The 21,306-nt window shown below is 43.2% G+C and overlaps 1 protein-coding gene across 1 annotated transcript; it reads right to left on the bottom strand.

Moving 5' to 3' along the window:
* Window positions 1–15,232: 15,232 nt before the first annotated feature.
* On the bottom strand, window positions 15,233–19,529 carry calm2a (calmodulin 2a (phosphorylase kinase, delta)). Its single transcript, XM_034100442.2, has 6 exons — window positions 19,422–19,529; window positions 18,447–18,477; window positions 17,009–17,152; window positions 16,803–16,909; window positions 16,587–16,722; window positions 15,233–16,497 (listed from the first exon to the last, which is right to left on the bottom strand). Exons 1-6 carry the CDS (start codon window positions 19,422–19,424, stop codon window positions 16,469–16,471), a joined length of 450 nt encoding a protein of 149 aa, XP_033956333.1. The 5' UTR covers window positions 19,425–19,529; the 3' UTR covers window positions 15,233–16,468.
* Between the last annotated feature and the right edge of the window lie 1,777 nt (window positions 19,530–21,306).

Below are 21,306 nucleotides of genomic sequence, written 5' to 3' on the forward strand. Positions count from 1 at the left end.
TCACTGTAGCATGCCAGACCCGATAGCTGAATGCTATGGTCCTGTACGAGTCACCGGTTGCCACGTACCTTAGAAAAAATATATATACATGATTACAAAATATATTTATTCAGACCCCACACACACACAGATCACAGACACACACACAGATCCCCCCCCCCCCCCACACACAGATCACAGACACACATTGATCACAGACACACACACAGATCACAGACACACACAGATCACACACACAGATCACAGACACACATTGATCACACACACACACACACAGACCACCCCCCCCCCCCCATATACTGTGTTTACCTAGCTATCTTAATTAATGTTATCCATCTGAACTAAATCACAGACTTCATTCATGCATTCTCTCTCCTTCTATACAGAGTCAGATGAAAGAAGTAGAAATACACAAAACGTACCGTAGGCAGATGGTGAGTCGCTCGGCAGGTCCGATTGACAAACGCAGATGGGTGTCAGCCTTTGTAATTAGTGGACCCACTTTTCCGAGCAACTCGTCGAACACGTCTTTGCTCCTCCTGAAGTATTTCTGAAAGAGGTTGTCATCCAGACGGAGCTCTGGGACCAGAACGTGGTATTCCCCCCGTTGCAAACGTTTTCGGAGTATAGGATGTACCCAACAGTGACGCACACTAAATGGCTTCCTGCGAGACAATGTATACACTTTATGCAACCTTGCACACACACGTGTTACCCTTCTTGCCCTTCTTACCCTTGCTACAACACCGGCATCCATTTTAGCAATAGTGGAGAAGAACCGGGTGTTTTTGCTTTGTATGTCCGGGGCGGGACATTCATATGATTGGTTGTTGGTCGCGGTGCTCGAATAAAATCCCCAAGCTTCAGACACGCCCAGCTCCAAGCTTTTTTTGAAGCTGTAGTGTGGACGCTCCGTAACGGTCATCATTTCTCAGCTTTGTTTCAAGACCCGCATCAATAAGCTTTTGAATGGTGGTACTTGTGAGCTGAGCGGACACGGAGGGATTCACCAGCCTCACTCAGTAAGCCCAGTTTTTCCTCTTACTCTGCTCACTCGGTGTCTAGACCTTCCTCTTTTCCCCCGTCGTCCAGTGTGCGCACCTCTTCTCAGGAGGAGCCCATGCAACTGGGTCGTGCTAGACTTTCTCCGGAGGAGCGTCAGCGCCGGATAGGTGCAGGCCAATGCCTGTATTGTGGAAAGACTGGGCATATCATTCCCAACTGCCCAGTACGGCCAAACTGGGAGGCTCGTCAGTGAGATTGGGGTTCCTGATGAGTCCACAGCAATCATCTCTAACCCCATCCTTGACTCGTTTTCTAATTCCCGCCAAGCTCTGTGTTAGTTCTATGACATTGCCTCTCCAGGCTCTTATTGATTCTGGTGCGGAGGATAGCTTTTTGGACCGGGAGCTAGCTGAACAGCTGGGACTCTGCATGGAGCCTCTAGAGCAGGGGTGCCCAACCAGTTGATCGCGATCGACCGGTCGAGATTCCCAGTCGATCGCGAGATGTGTTTAAAAATAGAACAACAATATTCAGTTGTATCGTTAATGTCCTATAACACAATCTTCCTGTGCCAGAATAATGCACTTGAACGCATCAAAGCTTTGTGAATGGCCGGCGTGACCCCATGTGTCGGGGCGTGGCTTGTGGGCAGTGGGCACTAGTTTGCTGACGTTGTCCGTGTCAACAGGAGTGACAGTCCGCACACACACAACACCGCAAAAAAGCCCCAAATATATAATTTTCACTCCGAGTGGGAGGATGATTATTTTTGTATCTATTCCAATTCAAAGTCCATCTGTCTCATCTGCTATGCGAGCGTGGCTTTATCGAAGAAGGGTATTTTAGGAGCGGCATTTCAAAACAGTGCACAAACGCTACGAGACGGAATTCCCTCCTAATTCTGCCCTACGCTCCCAAAAGGGGAGGGGCCTGAAAGGACAGCTAAATGCACAGCAGTCCATTTTCACCAGGCGCAACAACAAGAGCAAGGCTGCTACCATAGCATCTTATCGTGTCAGTCACGTTCTTGCGAAACACATGAAGTCTTTCAAAGACTGCGAAGTTGTGAAAGAAGCATTCCTGGAGGCTGCGACGCACTTTTGGGGGACAGTAAAAATAACATTTCAACAGGTTTTTGATACAATACAAACTCAAGTTAGATATCGTTATCAATCAGCTGTAAGTTTTAGTTTGTTTGAACTTATTCATTATAATTATTGTACAAAATGGTATAAGAATGCAAACATTAAGATCTGTTCTGTTTAAATTGATTATAGTCTATTATCAATTCAGGTTAAGAAGCTAGTGTTGCTTGCATCCTATTTTAAAGGCATTTATTTTTATACTCTACTAAAATGCAACAAAAAAAAGGGTTTGATTCTATTAATTTTGTCTTTTTTATTGCATTTTGGCAGCAGATTCCTGTGTAGCTTCAGATCTGAGTTGTCTTATTAGTAAGCCTAATTTATACTTTTGTAGCAACACTATTTTTATATAATGGCAAAGAAAGGGTTCAGAGTCTTTTCTTTTTTCCTGTGTCATATGTGGCAGCCCTGTTCAATGTTTCTTGAAAACATTACCCACTGTAGTATGTGATGTGTGGATAAACTCCAACTCTGTATCAACAACACTGTTGTGTAACTTCAGTTAAATACTTGTATGTGTGTAGATTAGAAAGAGGAAAGATAAAGGATCTGCAGTATTTTATGAAGTATTAATCGTACGACGGTCAGTTTCATACAAGTAGAAGTGTGTATTTACCTGGCAGTAGGCTGTCAGTAATGGCTACGCCTCTCTATTTGGACTGGTAGATCTCGGCAGACTGGCAACTTTAAAAGTAGCTCTCGGTTCAAAAAAGGTTGGGCACCCCTGCTCTAGAGGAACCGTTAACTGCTAACTGCCTGTGTTCTGCCATACCTTCAACTTCTGTTTGCCCAAATCCTGTTGTCTGCTCTGATGCATCTGTAGATTTGACTGGTGTTCCTGCTACTTACCACGACCTGCGTTGGGTCTTCAGCAAAGAGAGGGCTCTCTCTCTTCCTCCCCACCGACCCTACGACTGCCCAATTGATCTGCTCCCTGGAGCTCCTCTACCCTCCAGCCGCCTCTACAATCTGTCCCGTCCTGAGAGGGAGGCTATGGAGCTTTATATCACGGACTCTGTGGCTGCTGGTATTATTCGTCCCTCCTCTTCTCCTGTGGGTGCAGGGTTCTTCTTTGTAAGCAAGAAGGATAAGTCGCTACGACCTTGCATAGACTTTCGGGGGTTAAACAATATCACGGTCAAGAACAAGTACCCATTACCCCTTCTCCCCTCAGCTTTTTAACCTCTCCAAGAGGCAACCCTGTTCACCAAGCTTGACCTTCGAAACGCCTATCATCTGATCCGCATCCGCCAGGGGGATGAATGGAAGACAGCGTTTAACACTCCATTTCCATTTTGAATATCTGGTCATGCCTTTTGGTCTCACTAATGCCCCAGCAGTTTTCCAGGCTATGGTCAATGATGTCTTGCGTGACTTCCTTAACCGCTTTGTCTTTGTCTACTTAGACAACATCCTGATTTTCTCCAGGAATCAGGAGGAACACGAGAACCATGTCCGCAGGGTCCTACAGAGACTGCTGGAGAACAAGCTCTATGTTAAGGCGGAGAAGTGTGAGTTCCACCAGAACCGGATCAGCTTCCTGGGCTACATCATCAGCCAGGGCAAGGTGGAGGCAGACCCTGGAAAGATCAAGGCAGTGGTGGAGTGGCCAGTCCCAACTACAAGGAGGGAGCTACAGAGGTTTCTGGGATTTGCCAACTTTTACCGTCGCTTCATCCGGAACTTCAGTAAGGTAGCTGCACCTCTCTCCAGACTCACCTCCGTCAACATCACGTTCTGTTGGACTCCAGAGGCTAACAGAGCTTTCATCAAACTCAAGTCCTTGTTCACCTCAGCTCCCATCCTTATTCAGCCAGACACAGAGAAGCAGTTTGTTGTGGAGGTGGTCGCATCTGACACTGGAGTAGGAGCAGTTTGTCTCAGACGGCTGGTCCTGATAACATCCTCCATCCCTGTGCTTTTTTTTCACGTCGCCTCTCTCCTGCGGAGCGCAATTATGATGTTGGTAACAGGAAGCTTCTGGCTGTTAGGTTGGCACTAGAGGAGTGGAGACACTGGCTCGAAGGCAGCAAGCAGCCTTTCCTGGTCTGGACGGACCACAAGACTCTCTCCTACATCCAGTCGGCGAAGCGACTGAACTCCCGACAGGCCAGGTGGGCTCTGTTCTTCTGTCGCTTCGACTTTTGCCTCACCTTCCGCCCTGGCTCCAGGAATGTAAAGCCCGATGCTCTGTCTAGGCTATACTCTCCTGACTCTCCCGAGCCTCCAGATGCTTCAATCCTTCCCAAGAGTTGTGTAGTAGGCGCCCTCTCTTGGGAGATTAATAACACCATCCTGGAGGCATTGAGAGAGCAACCAGACCCAGGCAATGGTCCTCCAAACCGTCGGTTTGTTCCTGATGCTGCCCGCTCCAAGGTTCTACAGTGGGTCCACAATTCCCGGTTCTCAATCCATCCTGGAGTAAACCGCACTCTTTCTTTCCTGAAGAGACATTTCTGGTGGCCAACGATCAACAGGGACACTCTGGAGTACGTTTCTGCCTGTCCCACGTGTGCTAGGAGTAAGTCCTCCCACCAGTCTCCTGCAGGGTTGCTCCAGCCCCTACCTATCCCTAGTCGTCCCTGGTCACACATCGCACTGGATTGTGTTACCGGCCTGCCCCCCTCCCAGGGCAACACCACAATCCTCACTGTAGTAGACCGGTTTTCCAAGTCGGCTCACTTCGTTGCTCTTCCAAAACTCCCGTCAGCCCTGGAGACCTCCCAACTCCTCACAGAACATGTTTTCCGGTTACATGGTATCCCTTCCGACATTGTCTCAGACCGCGGTCCCCAGTTCACCTCTCGAGTTTGGAAGGAGTTTTGTCAATCCCTAGGAGCCTCAGTCAGCCTGACTTCTGGATATCACCCCCAATCAAACGGCCAAACAGAACGAACTAATCAGGACCTGGAGTCAGCTCTCCGCTGCATCACCGACCGAAACCCCTCTACTTGGAGCTCTCATCTCTCCTGGGTTGAGTACTCCCACAACGCACTCACCTGCTCCGCTACTGGTCTCTCCCCCTTTGAGGATTCATTGGGGTACCAGCCGCCCCTGTTCCCCGAAGAGGAGCGAGACTTAGCAGTTCCCTCAGTCCAGCAGCATGTGCGTCGCTGTCAGAAAATCTGGAGAGATACACGATCTGCCCTTCTCCAGACTTCTGCACGGAACCAGCGATCAGCCAACCGTCAAAGAAAGGCAGCTCCTCCATACGTCCCAGGCCAGTCAGTCTGGTTGTCCTCCCGCAACATTCCTCTCATCTCTGAGTCCAAGAAGCTTTCCCCACGCTTCATTGGTCCTTTTCGCATCCTAAGGATCATTAACCCTTCCGCAGTCCGGTTGAAGCTTCCCAGAGCTCTGAGAATTCACCCCACTTTCCACGTGTCTCAGATTAAGCCGTTTCACACCAGTGAATTGAGCCCTCCGGCCTTACCCCCTCCTCCTGCCCGTATTATCGACAATCACCCTGCTTATACGGTGCACCGTCTTTTGGACGTCAGACGTCGGGGCAGGGGTTTCCAGTATCTGGTGGACTGGGAGGGTTATGGCCTCGAGGAGCGATGCTGAGTTCCTCGTTCCCGTGTCCTGGACCCAATCATGGTGAGGGCCTTTCACAGGGCTCATCCAAACAAGCCTGGTGGTCGCCAGGTGGCTCCCATTGAGGGGGGGGTACTGTGAGGAATTGTGGAATCTCCTTCTCCTTTTTTCTGTTTGTCTGTCTTCCTGGCTGGGCGTGGTTGACCTACTTTCCGTTTTCCGCCAACTCACCTCCGCTCCTGTTTCTCATCATCACTGATTACCACCACTCACCTGCTGCTGCTTAAAACTCCGGTTCGATCATCAGACTTCGCCAGTTCTTCGTATACTCACAGTGGTAAACTCCAGTTCCGGCTGACTAGATTTTGTAGTTCTTTTGTATACTCTTCCTGTGGATTTTTTCGTATGCTAATCCTGTTCTGTTTTGTGCCTGTTCCAGAAACTCCACATTCCATTCCGTCCTGCCTGCCACGTCCAGCCCAACCTCCGTCTCAGCCCTGCTCCACGTTCTCCCCACTCTGTTCAGAGTTTGCTTTGTCCTCTGCCTGGTTTTTTGTGGACTTATTAAATCCAGTCTTTTTGACACTTCACCTAATTTTCCGTCCCAGTGTTCTTGCATAGCGGGTTCAAGTTTTGTGTCTCTTTACGAGGAGCTTAACAGTACTTTTCCAGTAGGTCTACCTGCTCTTCACGTAGCTCTGCATGTCGTCGTTTAGGTGCTTTTTTTTTTCTGGAGATGGGCACTGCTCAATCCACTCCTCCATAGTAAGACCCCCCCCCCCCGGAGGTCAAAGTTAATCTTAAATGTTTCCATTTTATGCTTTGTAAGTTTGTTTCGTAACGGAAGAAATTTAAATATATTTCTAAAACTGACATGTCAAATCAAGCAATCTGATTGGTCGATAGCGTTTTTGCGGACCTCTTTGATTACAGATTTGAAAACATCGTTGCTTGCTTTAAAAGTAGCACACTTCATTATGTCAAACCTTGGAAAGTATCTAATCCCTGCCCTAATGCCAAAGGAACTGCACACTGAATATGTTTTGCCGTTTGATGTCTATGTCTGGACCGCTGCATAAAAAGGAGGGTTTCTGCCCCGTTACTTTTCCGCTGCTTTCTTGTTCTAAACTGCAGGCAGTTTGCTTTTCAGCCCAACGGTATACTGTTTTTGTCAGATGCGGAGGGATACTGACTTGTTGTGAAAAGTAACTTACAATTCTACCCGTGGTATACGCTCAGTATATCACGGGCTAAGAACCAATCAGATTGCTTGATTTGACTTGTCCGTTTTATAATGTGTAATAGCTGTCCACTCTAGACTAGGATGGGTTGAATACTGAGTATAAATGTCACTGTGTTCACAAGTCAAAAGTGTATTTATTCTCATCCTCCATTTCTGTTGATTCAATTTGTTGCAAGTCGGATGGATAAAAAACAACACCAGAGCATCAGATAAAATGAAAACAGACTACAGCATTCAGAGATTAGGTGGTATACTATTTGTTTAAACACTTTAAGAGGTGTTACTTGTTCTTCTTTACAGCAAAATGTTAATTCCAGTTTGCTCAATACTGACACAATAGGTGCAGCCATCTTTGTTTTTGGAAAATGCCTCAACAGTGCTCCTTTGTGTGCTCCTCGTCTCAAACAGGCCTCATATTAGAAAATAAGTTGTGATTTGCCCGGCATGTCTGCTGGTTCCCAGCCAATGGAGACCTGGCACAAGTAGTGTTTATGAGGGTATGTTTAATTTTGAATTTCACATTACAACACAATTATTAATAATAATAATTTAAAAATGCATATTCATTTTTGCAATGATCTTGGTAATGGTACAAAATGTAAACTATGTCATTTCATACTGAAATGCCTATTTTTATAAATGGAGTAAAGGTAAATGTAGTTTACTGTAAATGTAAAGCAATCAATCTATACTGACTGTACATATACAAATATTTAGTGTCAAACTACCTGATCTAGCCAGCTCACATTACGATAAACTGATCATTAATTAAAGTTTTATTACTACCAATGCACTTAGATTCACTGTAGTGTAAGTGTTCATAAATGTATGTCTGGTAGACAGCCTTTATTGGACACTCACAATGCATTAAAAGTCATTAACACAACATTTACTGTATGAGCTAATGATCCAGTTGTTTTTGCCTGTACAGTGTGGACAGTCTTTGAAACCACACTGCAGCATGACACCTATTTTCAGTGCTCCCAGCCACCAGCTCCCCCAGCCACACGGGTCCAGCTTGTCCTTGGCCTGCAGATAAGAACAGGACACAAACCAAAACACAGGAGATTGTTTCTGCTTTCATGACATTGTTATGCCAACAATGTGTTGATGCATCTCCACCGGTGTCATCTAGTGTCTTCGCAGTTTAGCTTGTTCTCATTAACCACACAGAGTTATGAGGGCTTTAAAAAACCTTACCTTATCTGGTCTATTACCACTCCTGAACATGTCACTGAGTTTAGAGACAGCTTTGTTTTTCCATGAGTCCTGCACTGTACTCATTGTCGCTCACTATCTGCTCCACAGGAGATCTAGTGACACCTGACCACCATTAAAACTGTGACTCGCTGTTACTATAGCAGCGACTCCACTATCGATCAATTTTTCAACAAGCTGGCTTGCTGGAGGCTAAATTTAGACTCACCGCCGTCCAGTTAGACAGAGTAAGACACAATGGTAAGCCAGGACCAAGGCTTTTACCCGACATGCACGTTGTTACTTTGTCCTCATTATCATTGTCCACCATCATGTAATATTTAGATGGATAATGTCATAGTCATTAGAATATACAGAACAAAAGTTGCCATAACAGTGCAAATTACAATCCAGTACAAGGCAAAACATGACTACTACCCTAACCCTAACCCTAACCCATGACTACAATTCTATCCCATGTTGGTAACACTTTACAATAAGGTACACAAATGTGCTTATTTACTGAGTAGTGAATAAGGAACGACTAGATAGTAAATGGTGAGTTCCTGAGTGACTGTGATTGAAGAACTGATGGTTAGTTACTGGTAAACAGAATGGGGGGTACTGTATTAATGTATGATTCATTAATGGTTAGTTAATGAGTTACTTGAATTGATGAACTGATGGTTAGTTAGCCTACTGGTAAACAGACTGGGGGGTATTAATGAATCCTTCGTTAATGGTTAGTTAATGAGGAGTTCCTGGGTGACTTTTACCCCGGGATTCCACCGGGTCCGTCTGCGTCGTGTTACGGCAGCGCCGCGTTACGGCTGCGCCGCTGTTTCGTTCTGACCTCCTACAGCGTCAAACCCCACCGCGAGCGTTTCAGAAGTGGAGCGTCTTGCGTGCCGGCTTGCAGTTTTTGTTGATTTTGGCATATTTCCTGGACAGGCTACTTTGTACAGACAAATGTAATAATAATTTCAATAGTCCAGTTATAAACGACATGAATCAAAGATATGTTGCTGTATTCTTGTGGTAAAAAAATGCATTCATCATCATAATTATTCTATAAATATAATTTGCAGTGTCTGTAAACCGGAGGAGGACGCTGGCATTTATTTAGCTTGAAAGACTACGAGGGTCTGCAAAATGTGTTTATTTTGGGGATTGACTGGATGCTCTGACCTGTCCACTTCCTGCCCGGCGCTATGCAACGCCTCGCGTCGAAAATAGACCAGCCGCGTATTTTTAGCGGAGCCCAGCGCCAAGACGCTTCTGGGACGCTTCTGAGCCGTACGGGGCACGTCTGGTGGAATAACACCCATTGACTAGAGTGGCTGCGATCGCTGTGAACACCGCGGCGCAGCCGTAACGCGGCGCAGACGGACCCGGTGGAATACAGGGGTGAAGCAATAGAGTGCCACAGTGACGCGTCCTAAAACCCGGAAATAAACTCCTTCCGGTTCCTTCGACAAAAACCAATGCAATTTCTCCATAGGATTTTGGAAAATAGCTCGAAATAAGGTCTGTGGTTGACACAAATTGAAGAGACAGATCACGTTTTATAAATCTAATCGATAGATTTATGATCGATAGATTTATGATAAGAAAATTATAAAAGTAGGGTAGACATGTGGATATTATCTGGCTGAACAAAACGTGATCTGTCTCTTCAATTTGTGTCACAGATCTTATTTCGAGCTATTTTCCAAAATCCTATGGAGAAATTCAGAATTCTCACTGTATTTATACAGCTGCTGTTAAACACTTCTGCCAACTCCGGTGTGGATGAAGCAGCATGTCCTGCTCCGGGCTGTCCTCAGACTCTCCATCAGAATCAGCTCTGATTAGACCTTTCTGAATCCCGACAGGATGGTGTCGGTCGTCACTGAAGCCCATGCTATGTCCATCCATCCCACAACATCCTGGAAAGTTACGTGACGCATTCTCCCCATGGATGTATAATAAGAACAAGATCCTTAATAAGAAATTAATAAGATCTATTATAAGAAGTATAATAAGAATAAGAACCTCCCAGTTGCCGTGACTTCTTCTTCGGTGGTACAGCAGTTTTCAGTTGTCACGATTGTATCCAGTGCCATAATGGCCGGAAATTGAACGCAGTCAGACAAAATTCAATAAATAAATCGCTTCGGAGTATAAGTCGAAGGATACAGCCAGACAGGTAAAAAAATGTTGACTAATAGTCCGGAAAATATGGTATCTTTGAGTCATCAAATATAATACAAACATACATGAGGACAACAAACACACAAGGTCCTTTAACCTGTTGAACCCCATCGCCCCCGGGCGGAAAAACGCATCATCTGCAAGCAACAGTGTCTGAGGGCTTCTTAATATTTAATAAACTATGAATGTTTTATATCCACATAACGGGAAGAAACTCAGCTAACTGATCAATTTTTGTTTTTAAAACACGGTTTAACACCCTTATTACTTATCGTAACTGCACATCCAACATATCGACTAGCACCGTAAGAAGACACAGAATCGATCGGTACCTATATCATCACTCCATGATAAGAACTCGCGACTTTATAGCCCCACCTAGTGTCAGCAGAAAGTATTAAAAATAATGATTACAAAAAAATGCAAAAAATAAATTAAAAATATATTAAATATATTTTAAGATCATGTTTAATCATCTGATTCGTCTGTACATTGCTGTTTTAGTCTGTGTTCTTCTAATTAGTGTCTACAGTGTGTGCCTAAGAGCTGTTTAGAGCCATGTGGGACAAAACCCGATCCTGCCCCTCCCTCTCTCTGTCTAAGTCAATGGTGACTGTAAAAACTACACTGCGCATGCTCAGAATATTTTCCTATTTAATGTGTGTGGCAAAAAAATAATGACCATAGGGGCATAGTGCTGCCATCCCCACCATACGTCATCTCACATAATTCAGAGCTGATTGGCTGTAGGTACTGTAGGTGCGCGAAAAGTGTGGTGTGTGAAGAGGAGACGAGAGAGCTGCAGTGAGGCGTCCTAAAACCAGGAAGTAAGCTGCGCATGGCTTCCCTTGACAAAAAAGCAATGAGATTTCTCCATAGGATTTTAGAAAATAGCTCCAAATAAGATCTGTGGGAAACAAACCTGTTAGATAAATGCACGTTTTGTTCAGCCGGATAATATCCACATGTCTACCCTACTTTTATAATTTTCGAATCATAAATCTATTGATTAGATTAGATTTATGATAGACTTTTGAAACTACAAGAACATAAGGAGGACTTTTACAAAAAAGTAATAGAGATTTTTGTCCAGAAGGATAGGCAAATGGACTTCATCTTCAAGACTGCAATTTTATTGAAAATGGGATCTTACAAAGAGAGAACAATTCAATATTTAAATGATAACAAAAAAAATTGGGTATCCTTCTGTTGAACTGTCTGTTTAAAATTAATTGAAGCATCAGACTGCTTTTGAAAATAATATTATATTTTGATTTAGGTCAAAATATAATATTTGTAAACCTGAAGAGTCAGTGCCAGTGCCTCACCAGCCATGAACCTCACTGTAGAAGCTTATAGACATCTAAGTTTTTTGTGCCCCACTACTTTTGTACATATAAAAACACCACTGGGCGCTAGGTAGCAAAAACGTTGTTGTCTGATCAAAAGTTGTCTTCAATGGCATTAAAACGATAAAAACGCTGCTGAAGGTTAATCCAATGTGTCTGAGTCAATTTGAAATTATTTCTGATAATCCATAAACAATACACCTACTTTTCCGTTTTCAGATGTCAGAGCGTGAGACAGGTTCGCTCTGGGCAAAACTGCATGCACTAAGCCCCCACCCATGGGCGCGGGAAAGGGGGTGCTGAGGGCGCTGCAGCACCCCCTAGCAGCAGGCAGGCGGTGCGGAGCTCCCCTGTCTGAATTATTATTTGACGGTTAATGCTGCTCCCGCTGTGCATAATCTGTGTAATATGTAGCCAATAAATTCCACATTGTTCGTAAAATAGTATTCTACATCTTTGTAGTGTGTGTGCTCGCCTGGCCTGCCCCGAATGTTTTTTCTGTAGCCCCGACAATTCTACCTCAATAATATAATACATTAAACATGCTTTACGACGTGAACCTCATCATGACACTAGAGAGGACGGCAGGACTGTAATTTCCTGTGTTCAGTGAATGCAACAGAGGCAAGAAACCAGACCAATCAGAAATAGAAATGCATGGAAATAAAAGCGTGCTTGTGCTTGAGAGTCCTCTCCTCTCAGACTGAGAGACTCAGGTGAGCTAAAGGACTCTGAGTGTTTAGAATTAAGATAGTTAACTTTAGTCTAAGTTATCTCAGTGGGTCTCAAACGGTTTGGTCACAAATTATTCAAAAGATTATTTCCGCGGCACACCTTCATATGATCATTATCGTTATAAAAAAATCAAGAGAATAAAGGAAAAACAGTTATGAAATACTATATGGTAGTAAATCAAGAATACAGTTTGAAAGGGGAGTGATTTGTAAAATATCCATAAAGAAAAAGAACATCTGATTACAGTTGTGTTGTGTTGTGTTGAGAGATGTATCCATAGATCTCTTAATGTTGCTCTCAACGTGCACCAGATTGATGCTTATAACTTCAATATTTTAAAAAAATCTTCCCGGGGGAGCATCCCCCCGGACCCCCTAGAGGAGGTGAGGTCCGCTCCCCACTCGTAAAAAATAGCACTTTATCACCAAAATCGACCAACGGGTTCCAGAGAAACGGCAAAAACGCCCATTTCCACCCAAATCACCCCAGAGGTGGAGTTTTTTTTGCTAAACCTCTCTAAAAAGGTCAAATGTCACTTGATTTGCATCAATCTTGATACAGGGTACTTATTATATGTTGTACTTTGGATTCCTAAAGCGTTTATTCTACCATACCATCATCCAAGGGTAGTTTTCACTATAAGTAAAAAAGAATGTTTGGACGGACACTATAATTTACAGTTTTTTACTATGTTCAATCTGAATTTTCTTTAAAATAAAAAACATATATTGATTCTGACTTTCCTACATCCAACTCACAGGTTTATCATTACTCTGAGAAAAAACATTATTAATTTTCCCCTTTTAGAAGTGTAGTTATGGTCATTTGTTCTGTAAATGTCATTTTCGAGCCTGAGACATGAAAAACAGGGATGGGGTTCAACAGGTTAACATCCACGTTGCACGTCACATCACTACAAAAACCGAAGACAGGAAACTCAGTACCCCCAAGTCTGTTAACCAGTAACTAACCATCAGTTCTTCAATCAAAGTAACTCATAACTAACCATTAATTAATCCTTCATTAATACAGTACCCCCAGTCTGTTTACCAGTAACTAACCATCAGCCCTTCAATCACAGTCACTCAGGAACTCCTCATTAACTAACCATTAACTATCTAGTCGTTCCTTATTCACTACTCAGTAACTAAGCACATTTATGTACCTTATTGTAAAGTGTTACCCAAATGTCTTTTAGAGCCAAGGATGGTAGCAAGCACTGGTTTCCAATACAATCTGAGGACCAATCAAATGAGAACTATTATAATTATGCAACTTTTCCATACTTTGATGTTAAACAAGGTAATGATAACTATTATTTTGAACATCGGCTTCTTTTGAGGAATGTTTTCCCATACAGTGCAGACATGTGGCATGGGTGCTTGGATATATTAACTAAATGGGCCAATACAAGCCACAGGGACCAACAATTTCAGTGGCACAAAATATCTCAGAGACACGTGACAGCCAGAAAGACACTCAAAATGACCCACACAAAAAGACGCCAAAAAGACTAAGAAGAAATGCATAACAGCTGCAAAGAACTCAAAGACTCCCACAAAGACTATTAAAAGGGAAAAACCCACCACAGACATAAATGATTACAAAAAGACCAGCAAAAGATATTCAAAATGACACAAAATAACTACAAAGACACAGACATTCAAAGGGGCAAAACAACCACAGCAAATATAACTACAAAAGGACCAAAGAAATTATGAAGTGATACAAAATAAATGTCCATCAAGAGACACAGAATGACTACAAGGGGACTCAAAACAACAACAAAAACAGGCTAAACAACGTTGACATCTGTGCCTTGCTCTTACATTGTACAGGTGGCAGGGCCTTTTGTGTGTTTGTGCCCAGGGGGCCGGGCCCATTGTGTTATAATCCGCCCCTGGATGCTATTTATGAAGAGTGGCTCCTTGAATTGAGGCAATTAAGGTACACTGCAGGTTTTTTAAAGTACAATATAAATGTATTGATGAAACTTATTTTTGTAAGAAGTTTAAAGTATCTAACCTCTTGGCTGAAGTGCACACCCCGTAGGCTTCATCAGAAGTAAAAATCTCGCTCTGGGAGCAAAAGCTCAACATAAAGCCTTGTTGCATAGTACACATGGTTCAAATGAAACAAGAATTTATGTTTACACTGCTTGTCCAGGAGAGTATATGAAGGGACAATAAAACACACATAGGCTGCTGTCTGATCCAGGAAACATCACCTTTGTATCCTACCTGATGCACATTCACACCCAATTAAGAAAAGCAGTGAGAGCCAGGACTCACGTTGCATGTGCCATGTAATTAACAGCTCTTTATAAGTAGACTGTGATGACACTTCAGCAGGGAGTTTTATTTAAGTCGTGCGATATTTCATTTTGACAAGATAACTCGTGTCATCATTTCACACCTGAAATTGTTTGGATCGTGGTGTTCATTTTTCTTTTTGGAACTCAAGCTGTTGCTACGCAGATAGATATTGTACTAGCTACACAAAGAAGATTGAACAAAATCTTCTCAGGGGTACTATAAATTACTTCTTTACAGTGTTTTTTGGTGTATGAGCTATTGCTAAAGTAGCATTTGTAATGCCCTAAATGTTTGCATGAGCCTCCATAGGGACACTGCACATGCATGACTGACCAAGCCAAAAACAACTGCAGTACTTACTACTCCCAAATAGACAGAGAAAAAACATCACAAAACTAATACTTTTTTTGCCCCCTAGTTTAGTATTACTTAAGTGTTCGTAATGCCACTGTATAGGATCAAGGGTGCAAACTAAAATCAGCTAGCATATAATTCACACACACGAGGCAAAGCTGAGGTCCACAATAGAGCTTTATTTTGTCATTCATCAAAATAACAAACTTAGTATCTCTGCAAGCTACTGTAACAAACTCAATAATCAGAAATTAAACAAAAAAACAAACAGGTACACCTCTATTTACAGCATGATCTCTGATGTACGCTCAGTCACCTGCACCTCGGGAGTGGGGGCAAATGCCAAGTAAGACATGAGGCAGTTAGATTCTACATGGTGCCGTGCCAATAGTAGCAGACAACACATGGCCTATGTAGTCAGTGTGGGACCCGGACAGTACAAGTCTAATCCAATGTAGAGTACCTTTCTGTGCACTTCAAAATAGAAGCCTTTGATCCCACTCAGTGCTTTTATTTTAATGACAATACAGCTTTGAGCTGAGCTTATCTGAACATTAAGAGGCATTGGCTGATGCTCCTCAGTGCTTTTGGAAATTAACAGGGGACACTTAATTTAAAAATGGTAAACATTTCATATGTATTCTAAGCAACAAGAAAAAAATATTCTATCAAAAACGGAGCATCCTGTCCTCAATACAAAAATGGGAATTATTACAGGGTATACAAACTCAATGATCCATTATAACTGAGAAAACAAGACAATTTTCAAAACCGGGTAGATTGTAATTTTTATTGGAAAACAAAAATATACAACTTGGAATGGATTATTTGAGGCATGACCAGAAGTCACAAAAATAAACAAAAAAGTAAAAGTACTGAGTAAAACATTAAAAAGCATGGTAAGATTAGTCGCTTTCTGGTTATAGAACAGCAGATACAAAAAGAGTTTGTACGAGTACCTAGGAGATACACCCGTGTCATTTTTTTGCAGTAGTGCAATGCTGAGATTTCCATATATACTTTGTCCGTAGTCCATGCAGAGTTTTAAACTCCTCTACATTGTTTCCATGCCAACAGTGTTGCCAAGTGACAACCAGCTGACAGGTTTCCAATGTCGCCATGCGTGGAGGGGCCCCGAGCACACAATACGGGAAGATTTGAAGTTCTCCGGCTCCCAGGGGCCTCCACAGGCTTCTGGTTGTATGACCATTCCGTCACTCCAAAACACCATGACAGCAAAAGAAAGGGACATGGGGACAAGAGCCTATGCAGTTCACATGCAGTTCCTTTGGACAGCAGAAGGGGCAGGGACGAAGGGGGGCTATTAAGATTTTACAGATAAATTACACAAAGAAAAAAGGCAAATTATTTATATACGAAATCTGTACAAGGCCATCACTTCGCCGTCATCATTTGTACGAACTCTGCGGGGAAGAAAAAATAAAATGTTGCGACTCAGTATCCCATGAGTGACCCAAACATACAATATTTTTAAAATAAAACATCTACCAACCTTCATAGTTGACCTGACCATCTCCGTCAATGTCTGCTTCTCTGATCATCTCGTCCACTTCCTCGTCAGTCAGCTTCTCCCCCAGGTTTGTCATCACATGGCGCAGCTCAGCAGCACTGATGTATCCATTGCCATCCTGAACATGACATTAATCAGTGAGCACATTTGAAAAGACTGCTGCACATATGCGTGTGTGGGAGTGCAGACGGTGTTTACCTTGTCAAAGACACGGAATGCTTCTCTGATCTCCTCCTCGCTGTCTGTGTCCTTCATCTTCCTGGCCATCATGGTGAGGAACTCTGGGAAGTCTATCGTTCCATTTCCTGAAGAAAAAAACCAAAACATAAATAAATAAAAGGGAAATCCTACAAGAACATAAACAGCGTGTGTTAGGATGATTTTATGCCAGATTGAGTTCTCACCATCAGCATCCACTTCATTGATCATGTCCTGCAGCTCAGCCTCTGTGGGGTTCTGGCCCAGAGAGCGCATCACTGTGCCCAGCTCTTTGGTGGTGATGGTGCCATCGCCATCCTTGTCAAAGAGCGAAAATGCCTCCTTGAACTCTGAAAAAAAGTAGATGGTATTTAGTTAGGCAGAGATGTCATACCTATATCTAGATATATACAGCAAAACATTGGCTGTAATATTTTTTATTTAAAATGTGTAACTAAAAATGTATATAGTTTTAAAAAGTCATGCCAATGCAGTTTGAATACAAACAATAATAATGTATCCTAACAGTTAGCTCTAGACTCAAAAGTGCATTACATCACCTGTTTCATTTATAAACTAACTACAGCCAAATGACGAGCCCTTCTGTTTTGAGTTCCAACTGCAGTTGTGTCTGGCTAAACAAGGGCAACGGCCATGAGACCAAGCAGCAGGCTGGAGAGCTACATCTGCAGCAAAGGACAGTCGTGTGTTTAGGTGGAGCCTTGAGGGCCGATGACACTCATCAAGTGGGAGGGGAAATGTGTAATGATGCAGCAAGTCATCAGCATCAGTAAAACTACAACAGGTCTGACCATTTGCAGGGTCAAACACACAGGGCAACAGCCTTTTTGTTGTTATGGAGAAAGGCCTGCTGTCTACTGCAGATAATGTCAAATTCCTTTGGAACAGACCATTGAAACTATCACTGTAATTTAACGGAATGTTAATTGACCCAGGCAACATGCTGGTGCACTGTCACGTCATTTGTACAAATCTAAAAACTGGCCTATCAGCATAACAACGAGCAAATAAAAGCTGATACTATGTATACAAGTGTATGGTACAACATTGTGAAACGTGAGACCTATGCTGATTTAGGTAAACAGAAGCTGAAAGATGTTATCAGGAAAGGACAACAATTGTGCCACATTTCATACATTCAGTGTATACAGCAAGTGTCACAGTATGGCCCAGACTGGCTTTTAACACACCTCTCCTGCCAGATTTAGATTATAATATCCGTTTCATTTCCAGATGCCAGTATACTACGCCCATGTTGCTACTACAATTGTTCTTGTATTATTCAATCTATTGAGAACACTCCCAGGGCAAAGGACACATCGTGCAGAGCGTGTAAAAAGGTGACTGCCAACACCGCACAAGCATACACAGGCCTTTCAGATTACATCATATTACATGGCAACCATGAAAATGCAAAAGTTTTCCACGAGGGAGTCCTTCTGCACTTCAGAGGCAGCAAGCAACAGCCGTTTCATTCATTCCTGTTTTATGACCAGTAGGCTGCCCTGTGGAACGCCTTAAAAGGCAAAAGTATAAATCCACTGAAGGGGATGCAAGGGTCCATAACGCAGGCCATTTCGCAGGATGTGAGGAAGGAAGTAGACCAATGCGGCGAAGTCTTACCGGCAATCTGCTCTTCTGTAAGCTGATCAGCCTGTAAAACACAAAATGAAACAAAAATATACATAATTAGTTGTATAATCTAAGAGCAACCTGGATGGCCGCAAAGCCCCTCATTGATTGTATATGTTGCAAACACATCTTTCTGGTAATTATTTGGGAAGTTAAAATAGCGGTGTCAGCATTGCAAACGTTACAACGGTTTAAAATAGGCGTTTTCCTGTCGCTTAGTTAACAATCTTCGGAGACAGCAAAAATATCGGAAACACGTAGACTTGCACAAACGTCAGATTCGTCTACATTCGAATGTTCGATGAAGCCAACTTCACCATAGACAATAGACGACTTACAATTTGGCGGTAAATGTTAGCTAGGACGCGCTAAAGTTAGCTAGCTATCGATACCGGCTCATAGTTAACGTTACACACCTTTGAGAAAACACACCGTTGCCCACTTAGACAGTAGCACAATCATACAGCAGAAGTCACAAGCAAAGCATCAGTTTGCGCATAACGCTAAGTAACAACCCTAACGTTACATCTACATTTGCGCATGTAACTAAGTGGGACAAATATGGTTATTTGACAAATGTACGGCAAAGCCAAGCCAGCGTCAACGATACAAAGACTTATGATGGGCGTGTATAAAGGCATTAGAAGTGAACGTATCCAACGTTAACTATGGTGGACTATTTGCTGTGTTACTGCGCAAACGTCTGCTACACGGGTGATATCTTAATACATTTATTCAGGCAAACGCAGCTTTAGCCAACGCTAGCTCGGTCTAATAGGATTGTCTACCTAGCAACTAGCACGCTTTCATTTATTCGGCCAGCACTGCGGTAGTTCAAATGGATTCAGCTCAGCCACTGGTGACGTTACGTTTTATTTACATCATTTCACATATAAATAATGACAGCAGTTACGGGAATGTCAAGCTATTTAAGACAGAGTGAGAACATAATCTTGTTTTCCTTACCATTTCGATGTAGGTGCAGCGGCTGGTTCAAGACAAAATCCGTAACAAGCCAAAGCCAACACAAAGTCTAAACAGACTGACAATCTCTATGAACACACTGAGGAAGAGGCAACAGGACTCGCCTTTAACGGCTATCCTAAACTCCTCCTCTTTTCAATATCCCTCCGCCATCTTCCCTTTTCCTCGGATATTAAATTATTTGAAAACACTTTTAAAGAAATGATAAAATACCTATAAAAATGGGAAATAATCAGAATTTGCCTCGTATGGCTGTTGTGAAGGTTTCGCCGTCGATATTATACATTTATATCGTGTATTGCTGGTGGTCTAAATGACGGCGTATGAATACTTTCTGCTAGTCTGTGATGCGGCACAAGACGTAGCTGAAAGAAATCGCGCTCTCTGATTGGTGTGTTTGTACCTGCAATGCGTCACTCCCATGGTCTGCGCTGCCGCTGCATCTTGTCCATAGACATCCCAGCCAGTGCCACAGGCATAGCAGACAAGCTTGTTGCACAGGGTGTATACATATGGGCATCATCTTTAGGGGGACCCAACAAGATCGTTTTGATAAGCAATTAGCTACCAGGAGCATATGTTATTATTGTGATATTACTGACTCAGTTTGTGCTTACATGCATTTCCTGTTGCTGCAGTTTCCTCATTTTCTGAGAACATTGTTTTGTGTTTGTATAAGCATATTAACACCCACGCTTTATTTATGTTGTATTGCTGTTACAAGGTTATCACATACTCGGATAGTTCATCAATTCTCTTGTCTGCTGTGCATCCATCACTTCAAATGCTATACATAATGAGATGCAGTGTCAAGCCTGAAGTGTTTGAGTGTAATAGTTGGTAATAAGTCCGTGCATGTGTGTGTGTGTGTGTGTGTGTTGGGTTAGTGCGTGCACGTTTAGATGTGTGATATGCGACTGGGTCTGTTGCTGGTGTTGCTGTCATGGGTGACTGTGGATTCTCAGTTCTAATTGAGCTGCTGGTGTGGATGGGAGTATCTGATAGCCTGATTGCTTATGCCTGACTGATCTCCCACACTGACCACCTGTCTCTGGCCTGCTCCCATGGGAGATGTTGAGGAGGAGGAGGAGGAGGAGGAGGAGGAGGAGGAGGAGGAGGAGGAGGAGGAGGAGGAGGAGGAGGAGGGTGGACAGGGATGGGCAAGAAGGATTTGAAGCACCACGCAGAGAATGTACTAGAATCTCCATGTCCCACAAAAAGCAGCCCCCACTTCTTTCCAATTCCACTGCCTCTCTTATTATTAGACATGGATGTCACACTATAAGAAGAGAGAGGGGATTGTGAAAAGCTCAATATCTCACACGTAGCTGTAAGAAAACGAGGATCCAAAGTGGTTCCCACTTCCATCTGCGCTGCTTGCAGAGGTGATGCTGCCTGTGCCATGTGATCTGCTGAGCAGCTTTAGCATCAGCCATGCTTCCCCCCCCCCCCCCAATCTGGAGCACAATGGATTCCTTTCATTTAAATCTGTTTTCTGCTACAGGGTTTTTATCAGCGTGCAGAGTATGTAATGTCAAAGGTGATGACACAAAGGCCTGTCACAAAAACCTGATAAGCTGAAGAATGTGTATAGTGTGTGTATATATGTTCACCTCTATGCATACTGGAAACACTTTTCAAACACTGTAAGAAGCTCATGGCCTCTGTACACTTAAATGCATTTCTTCTGGCAATCACAGGCTAAGGCTTTATTTAGAAGAACCTACAGTGGTTTGCTATTGCATCATAATAATAATCATTTCTACTTTTGTCCTCCAGCCTATAATTTCTAGCCGCCCTCCACCCAATTTGCAGAATCAGCTGTTTGGTTGGATGACATGCCCTTCAATGATCCCAAGGTCCCGAT

This window comes from Pseudochaenichthys georgianus, chromosome 15 (genome assembly GCF_902827115.2).
Source record: "Pseudochaenichthys georgianus chromosome 15, fPseGeo1.2, whole genome shotgun sequence".
NCBI lineage: Eukaryota > Metazoa > Chordata > Actinopteri > Perciformes > Channichthyidae > Pseudochaenichthys > Pseudochaenichthys georgianus.